At 41.2% G+C, this 8,633-nt stretch overlaps 1 protein-coding gene and 1 long non-coding RNA gene across 3 annotated transcripts; one reads left to right on the top strand and one right to left on the bottom strand.

The window, feature by feature from the left end:
- Positions 1 to 296: 296 nt before the first annotated feature.
- On the bottom strand, positions 297 to 3,083 carry LOC140327640 (uncharacterized). Of its 2 annotated transcripts, none has more exons than XR_011920050.1 (5): positions 2,860 to 3,083; positions 2,333 to 2,396; positions 2,131 to 2,236; positions 658 to 905; positions 297 to 555 (listed from the first exon to the last, which is right to left on the bottom strand). It is a non-coding gene; the product is annotated as an uncharacterized lncRNA (long non-coding RNA). The 2 variants fall into 2 exon arrangements; XR_011920049.1 differs by having other exon boundaries at positions 2,181 to 2,236.
- A 2,567-nt stretch (positions 3,084 to 5,650) lies between these two features.
- LOC140325360 (transmembrane protein 126A-like) lies at positions 5,651 to 6,259 on the top strand. The gene has a single exon (XM_072403186.1). It carries the CDS (start codon positions 5,651 to 5,653, stop codon positions 6,257 to 6,259), a length of 609 nt encoding a protein of 202 aa, XP_072259287.1.
- The last annotated feature ends 2,374 nt before the right edge of the window (positions 6,260 to 8,633 follow it).

Below are 8,633 nucleotides of genomic sequence, written 5' to 3'. Positions count from 1 at the left end.
AATGACCCTAAAAAATACTAATTTACTGAAACACAATTGTGTAATCTTTAGTAACTAATTTAGCACAAGTATAGTTATTGGTAGGGACATCTCTAACACAACTAAGTTACTTTTAAGGTCAGAAGGATGTTTCAGAGATGACCAGAGAAGAATGCAGGAATGGTCACGACTCTTTCAAGCCTAAAAACAGGTTGGTGTAGGATAAGAGCATGTTATATATGCAACAGCATGTTATATATGTTATATATGCAACTGTGTAAAAACTAATATTATCTTTTTAATTATTTGGAAAGGACACCAAGGATGTCCAAAGCAGCTCGGAAGCACGGAACACTTGCCACTCACCTCAAATAAAAAAAAAATTACAAAAAATTTAAGTTAATAGAATTATTTTTACCCCTCGCCCCCCAACTAAATTTTTGGTAATATTTTTTTTTTTTCATTCTTCAAACAGAAATCTGCTGGGCATATCCTGAGGAGGCTCCATCCCCAGCTGATGCTCTATGGCAGCTATCCTCCTGTGCATCCAATACAGGCTTTCTTCTAGCATTGCCACTGCGTTAAAAAAAAAAGAAAAAAATAAACCGGAGGAGTTTGAGAAAAACATTTAAAAAAAAGTATTGTCCTTGCAAAAAAAATAGATCTTTGTAGTTTTACCTAAAATGGTGAAAGTGGTGTGAGAATAAGTTTGATTGCAATATTTTTAACAAAAGGTGATAAGGTTGGCTTACAGGGAATGTTCCCTGCCTCGACCACCTCTTCTGACTCGTCTGAGGACTCCGGCTGCTCGGGTAGAACCTCGGCCTCCTGCTCCAGTGCGGCGGACTCCTCTTCTGCATCTCCTAGCACGGCCAACTGCCTGGATGGCCGCTCTACGTTCAGCAGCCGTTGTGATGAAGAGTGGGCTGTATTTAAAACATTACAACATAATAAAGGTAAAAAAATCTAGGAAGTGCTAAACAGTTCAAATTCCAGACAAGTACTGGTAAAGAAGGTGGGTGTCCCCAAACCACAAAAGACTATTGTTGAGAGCCAGGCCCCTTGGGTTATTATGATAAACAGAAAGGGTAGTATGGAAGCCAACAAACAAATACATGGGACTTTTCAGGCTGTAATAAATCGTATTTCCATCAATTCAATTGACAATCTTTTATTAAAACAGCATAATCTAAAATATTAATATTTATTCTCTATGTTACTAAAAACTTTACCATAAAAACACAGCCATCCTTAAATGTGTATCTCCAAGTATACAGGGGACTTTAGATGAAAGCCATGCTCTCCCATCCTTTGATGTAAAAGTTCAGATGAATGGAGGAGCTGTAGTAAATGTATTGTTCTCTACGCGTATCGTGGAAACACTGTTAGCTTCCTCAGGAGCTCTAAAGAACCCATATATCTTATTTTAAAGCCAATAATATTTGTAGTCAATACCTCTCCCTCCCTTGGAAGTGGCCGTCCTGCATGTGGAAGGTCGGCGTGTTTCTGGCGGCCATATATTGGATTCTCCACTCGCCAGGATTCTGTGGGAAGGAACAGGAGGCAAGTACGGCTGCTGATTACTGTAATTGTGAAGATTCAGGGGGAGACGTTATGGAATGTGTCTAAGGTATGTGATTGCGGAGAAATTTTATGGCATTGAATGGATATATTGAGAAGGTACTTATGAGTAATTATTTGGATTGAATTGTTTCACTATCACATTCACCTGGCATCAAAAAGATTGTAAATTGAATTGGTAGAAATACAATTTATTACTGCCTGAAAAGTCCCATGTATTTGTTTTTTGGCTTCTATATTGTATGTATTGAAAGAGGGATGTGGCAATTGTTGATAAAATTATCAGGTGGAAGAGTTTTACATTTCTTTGGTATTAAACAGAAAGGAGAGAACAGCAGGGGATTTGATGTGGCTCAAATGTTTTTATGTGATTGTACACGGTATATACAGTAGTAAAACAAAGCAAATTACTTATATCTAGACAGAGACCATGTGCATAACCCTTATTAATTTAGCGGGTGAAAAGGCCTATACTATACAAAGTACAAATGCCTTTATCTTAAGGGGTGTTACAATAATAATAATTTATACATAGGTGTGATATAATGTGTATAATTCTTCGGTAATCACCTGGCAGAGGTGTTTGTTTCCCCCACGAAGGAGTAAAAGAGTTTACTGACCAATAGTTACCAGTTGGTGACGGAGTTGGTCCTATTAGATCCTGAGCCAGGGCGGTCTGAGGAGAATAGTAAATATTGGGGTTGGATTAGAAGTGTTATATTTGAATATAATTGTAACAAATATTATCAGGGTGACACGTTGTATAGCTTACCTGTCATTCCTGGTGGTCTCAGATCTGTGTGTAGGGATTTATACAAAGTTGGAGACTGCTGATCCTACGGTGGAGGCAAAGCATTATGGGTAACTATTATTATTATTAATAAACAGGATTTATATAGCGCCAACATATTACGCAGCGCTGTACATTAAATAGGGATTTCAAATGACAGACTAATACAGACAGTGATACAGGAGGAGAGGACACAATAGGATGGGAGATATGTAGTGGTGGGAAGTAGTGAGGGTTTCAAAAGACGGAACAAGATGGGTAGGCAAGTTTGAAAAAATGGGTTTTGAGGGCCCTTTTAAATGAGCAGAAAGTAGGAGCAAGCCGAATAGGCCGAGGAAGACCATTCCAGAGAGTCGGGGCAGCTCTAGAGAAGTCTTGTATCTGTGCGTGTGATGAGGTTATGAGTGAGGAACTAAAATACTAAATAAAAATAAGTTTGGAAAAAACAAACTGATATTAGAATTGTAATGATAGCTAGGTGTGTTTAATAGTGAGGGAAATGTTTTTACCAATATGAAGGATAAAGGAAGAGATCCATCCAAACGTCACGTAATGTAGGAGCCGAGTAAAGCCCGCCTAATAAAGGATGGGACCCAGTGCCTCGTGTGTTAGGACTGCGCATGTGGCAGAGGAATTCCTGGCATCAGATCGGAGCACAACCCAAGTCTCCTCCTTGTCAGGGCTCTGTTTATCTCACTGTGTGTGTGCAGGCAATGGTCTACAGACCTACAGGGAAGAGCAAGCTGAAAATAGAAAACCTGCCTGCTCAGTCAGAGAGGGGTGTCAAACCCAAATATATAAAGGGACAAAATCAAAAACACAGTCATGGTCCACTCCCTCCCCTGTGTAGAAACAGCTTACCATGCAGTGCTATCTCAGGCTTCCTCTTTTTTCAGGGCCCCATTTATCAGAATAGCAGGGGGTTCGAGTAGCTGAAATGGTGTGTATGTGCAGCCCGCACTTCATATTTACATAGGGCCACATTTGTCTAAATCTGTCTGCATTTAATCAAAATTTTAATTGATATAAGGAAAACTGTTTTATTATTGCACAGTATTTATATGGCTTCATCATATTACACAGCGCTGTACAAAGCCCCATAGTCATGTGACTAGCTGTCCCTCAAACAGTCACAGTCCCCACCATAGTCATATGTCTTTAATACAGTCTAAGGTCAATTTTTGGGGCTAGCCAATTATCCTAACTGCATGTTCTTTGGATTTAGGAGGAAACCCATGCAAACACGGGGAGAACCTGCAAACTCCGTGCAGATAGTGTCCTGGTCGAGATTTGAACCTGAGCCTCAGCTCTGCAAAGGCAACCACTGAGCCACCGTGCTGCCCTCTCCACTTTTGTATTCCACCAATCCGACTCTCTCCTCTACAATCTATTATGAATGCTGCCGCCAGACTCATCCATCCTTCCCACCGCTCCTCTTCTGCTGTCTCTCTTTGTAGTTCTCTTCAATGGCTTCCATTTTACCTGAGAAACAAATTCAAGGTCCTGTGCATTGCCTTTAAGTCCCTCCCCAGTTCTTGCCCCGCTTATCTTTCTGACCATGATGCAAAAATACCCCCCAGATGCTCTCTTCGCTCCTCAAATGATCTAATAATGACTTCCTCACTCATAACCTCATCACAAGCATGGCTCTAAGACTTTTCTGTAGCTGCCCCGACTCTCTTCCTCCTCCTATTCAGCTTGCTCCTACTTTCTACTCATTTACCCTTCCTGGCTGTATTCCTGAGTGTGGCTCGGGGTGAATTTTCCATAACAAAAGGGGTAACCCCGAGCCACACTCGGGGTGGAATTGCCAGGGAAATTATAAGTCCTACTTGGTTAGCATGTTTCAGTGGCTTCCTCCAGCAATGCCCAGCTTCTTCTTCCACCGGGCGATGCCCAGCCGGTATCTGTGTCCCGTTAACGTGGGGATGCGAGGCCAGGGAAAGCAGATGCCGGCCGGGCATTGCGAGTGTGTGGCTGAAGGGCAGGACCAGGCGGGAAATTTAAAATACAGTGGTACCTTGGTATAAGTCCGCTTTGCAGTCCAACTTGGAATAAGTCCTGCTTGGACACTTGCTTGCTATACAACCTTTGCTTGGTATACAACCTTTTTGCTAGAACTTGTATAGGTCAAAGTGAGTCATAACACCACGCGCTACCCTTATTTACGAGTGTCAGTACGCCAGTTGCTACCATTTAGTGAACAACCCGTGCTATAACATCTCCTCCTCCTCCCGTCTCAGCACCATCATAGTAGGCACTTGACTCCTCTCAACAAGGTAAAATGAGGGTAAATTTTCATTTATTTCATCTAATTGCTTTTGTATTTATGTATTTTAGTATTAGGCAATGTTTAAATTATTTTATACAGCCCCATCAATGTATAATACGCCAATAACAATGGGATTTTTATCATGGGAATGGATTTATCATTTTCCTATTATTTCTTATGGGAAAAATTTGTTTGGTATAAGTCCAAGGATCAGGAACGGATTAAGGATTTATACCAAGGTACCACTGTACTAGGTATTCATACCGCCAGGGAGGTTAAAAGAGCACTCAAAACCCATTTTTTTCAATCTTGCCTACCCATTTTCTTCTGTGTGCTAATGTGTGTTAATTCCCCCCACCTACTAGATTGTAAGCTCTTGGGGACAAGGTCTTCTCCCCCTCTTGTATCACTGTCTGTATATCTCATTAGCCACCCCTAGTTAATGTACCGGGCTGCGTAATATGTTGGCGCTATATAAATTTGGTTTAATATTAATATGCCTAATGATTTGCCTGAGGAAAGACCAAGCAAACAAAATTATGGCCAAATCTGTATGTTTAAAATATATAAAAAAATATAGGACCACCTAATAAAAGCTTTATTATGATCAAGCAATTTAGTTGTGTTGAGAGGAAGGCAGCCATTTTGTATCACCAGCCTGGTTTGTGGTGAAACAGATCTTTATGTATCAGGGATCCAATAATAGTTTCAATAAAACTTAATATTAGCTCTTTTATGAATAAAAATATTATTATAAATAATATTTTTATGTCACATGAGTTAGATTTATTTTTTACAACCAAAGAGTCAAAATGGCGTCTAGTTTGTTTTTATTATTTACTATGCGTACGTTCCCTCCCTGTCAGCCGCGCGTCACGTGGGCTTATAACGCTAGTCAGCTGACAAAACAACATGGCGGAGCCCAGGGGGGAGACATGCTGAAGGTGAAACGTGAGCAATAAGCTCCGGAGGCGGGATTTAAACAAATATACCGGGCACGTAGGAGACTGGGGATGTGACGGCATGCGATGGATGACAACAGGAAAGTACAAGGAGACAGCGATATGGCTCAAACAACTGCACGGCAGCAAGCCCCACCCATTGCACAGTTCCTGCAGCAGAATATCAGAAATCTCTCTAAGTTTGAAAAGTTTTTCTTTGAGAATGGGTCGTCATTCATTGCTGCGAATTCTGTTGTGTGTGGTGTGATGGCTAACAATCTATTCCGAAGTGCCCTGAATGTCCAGGGAGGATACCTGCTGTCCAGCCTGCCAATAACTGCATTCCCCTTCCTGTGCACCGCTCTGGTATATGAAGGGCTCATAACCCAACCCCTCATTCAGGGTTCTCTGAGCTGCCCAGTTTGTGCCGTGGTGAGGAGTAGCTGTGTTGGGGTGTGTATGGGTGGCGTGCTTCCTATTTTGATGGCTGGTTACATCAACTTAAAAATGGCTCCAGAAAAAGGGGGCATCCTTCCCAGAATAATATCTTCCACCAAGCCCGTGTTCATCAGACTGAAATATTTCTTGCTGTTTGAAGCCGTAACCAGCGTCTTCATCACTTCCAAGCAAATAAGTACGATAGAAAAGCTGCTTCTGATGCCATTCTCTGTGGACACCGAAGGGTTAACAAAATGAATTATTTTGTTGCCTGATTTTTGCAGAAAATGATTTCCTTCTTGTAAAACAATCTGTTATATTCTTTGTACTTCAATTGTATGAAAGCCTAAAGTGCAATTATTGGCAAAATAAACACTTTACATACGAACAAATATAAATATTGATGAGAAATACATTGTACTTGTTTCTTAGCAAGTTCATGGTGTGACTTATCCAAGATGGGTTTGTTAGTTGGAGGGATCAGGCTGAGGATTTAACAGGTGAGGTTGGCTAAAAGTTTTTAGTTTTTGTTAGAAATAGAATAGAATAGAATCTCCTCGTCAACGGAACACATTTATATATATTATTATTAAACAGGATTTATATAGTGCCAACATATTCGCAGCGCTGTATATATATATATATATATATATATCCCCCACCCCAATACCAGGCTTATCCACCTCCCAGAGTGTGACGGGGAAATATCTGGAAAGGTATTACAGAAAAGTTATTCCTTATTACGGCGTTCAATAATGAGACAGAAGAATTTATCAGATAGAAGGAGTGATTGATGACTCGGTATGGGTTGTATTCTTGGGAATCAGAGAAGACGGGGAAGTAGTGACCAGGCTATGGTCTGACTGGGCTATGGTCTGTCTGTATCAGTGTCAAGCAGAGTTCCTGCATAGGTTGCTAAGGGGCAATGATTTGCACCTCTTATTTGCAATTAAAAATAATGAGATAGTATGAAAAAATATCAGTATATATTATAAAGTACTTCCAGAGGACCCCAGAACAAAAGACAGACAATAATCTAGCACAGTGCTTCTCAACCAGGGTTCCTCCAAAGGTTGCTGGGGGTTCTTTGAGCACTTTGTACCACTAAGGTCAGTTTAGGTGACCCATATTCTCTTTTTGGCTATCTGTAAGGGTGACATTCTTCCTAATGGCCAGCAATATAAAGGAATTCTTCTCACTGACCACCACACTAATACTGTGAGCTGTGTATATAGGAATCATAGCAGGGGTTCCCTGAAGATCTGAAAGTTATTTCAGCAGGTTACCTCATGTTGAAAAGGATGGGAAACACTGATCTTTAGAAGGGGAGTGATGAGTGCACAGTGTGATGATAACATATGGTCTAGCCCAGGGTTTCTCAACTTTTTAGAATGGGGAAATCCTTGAAATACCTTTCAGATCTTCAGGGAACCTCTACTATGATTCCTATATCCAGAGCTCACAGTATATTAGTGTGGTGGTCAGTGGGAAGAATGCTACCCTTACAGAAACCTCTACAAAAAGATCATTGGTGTCGCAGTCTGACCGGAGAGGTGCAGATTGTTCAAGGAACCCCCAGCAACCACAAGAGGAACCCTGGTTGAGAACCATTGATCTATCCTTTTATTAATAATTATACATTACCCTTAAAGCACCAACATATTCTGCAGTGCTGTACGTTAACTAGGAGTTGCAAATGTCAGACAAATACAATGACACAGGAGGAGAATAGGACCAAAGAGCTCACAATTTATTAGGTGGGCTGGAGTTTTATACAATAGATGTGGGGACATGTCCTTGTGAAAATAAAAAGTATAGATGCACTTTACCTGTGTATCCCCCTCCAAGGCATCTTGATTACTTATATTCTTAGATTGTAAGCTCTTCGGGACAGGGTCCTCTCCCCTCCTGTGTCAGTGTCTCTGTCATTTGCAACCTTGTTTAATGTACAGTGCTGTGTAATATGTTGGCGCTATATAAAGACTGTTTAATAATAATAATCTGGCAGTCGGAGTATAGGTGGAGGAATGAATAGAATGATAACATTTTGTCGCTGGAGACAATCTTTCATGATGTTTCCAGTAACATGAACCAATGAGTGCTATATAACCTGGATAAAGGGGAACTCCTCATCATCCCCCCCTCAAATTCTAAATCTCCTCCTGACATATATCTAACTGTTAACAACAATGGTATTCGGCCCTCCCCTCAGGCATGTTATCTTGGTGTCACCCTTGACTCGGCCCTCTCATTTACCCCCCATATTCAGAACATTTCCAGGTCCTGTCACTTTCACCTACGCAATATCTCCAAAAACCGCCCCTACCTGTCCCCTGAGACCACCAAACTCCTTGTACACGCTCTTATCATCTCCCGTCTGGAGAGCGTCTTGATCGCTTCTCAAATTGCCATATGTCCCTAACCCCCACACTCTCTAAAATCACATCTCCCAATAAAGCTGCCACATGGTTTAACCACACTATCTCACTCTAGATAAATTTGCCCCCCGACCTGTCCCCAGAGACCACCAAACCTCTTGTACACGCTCCTATCATCTCTCACCTGGACTACTGTAACCTCCTCCTCTCTGGTATTCCACTAACCCGACTCTCTCCTCTACAATCTAATATGA

The sequence above is a fragment of the Pyxicephalus adspersus genome, chromosome 3, assembly GCF_032062135.1.
Source record: "Pyxicephalus adspersus chromosome 3, UCB_Pads_2.0, whole genome shotgun sequence".
Taxonomy (NCBI): domain Eukaryota; kingdom Metazoa; phylum Chordata; class Amphibia; order Anura; family Pyxicephalidae; genus Pyxicephalus; species Pyxicephalus adspersus.
This window is presented reverse-complemented; position numbering and strand designations above follow the sequence as displayed.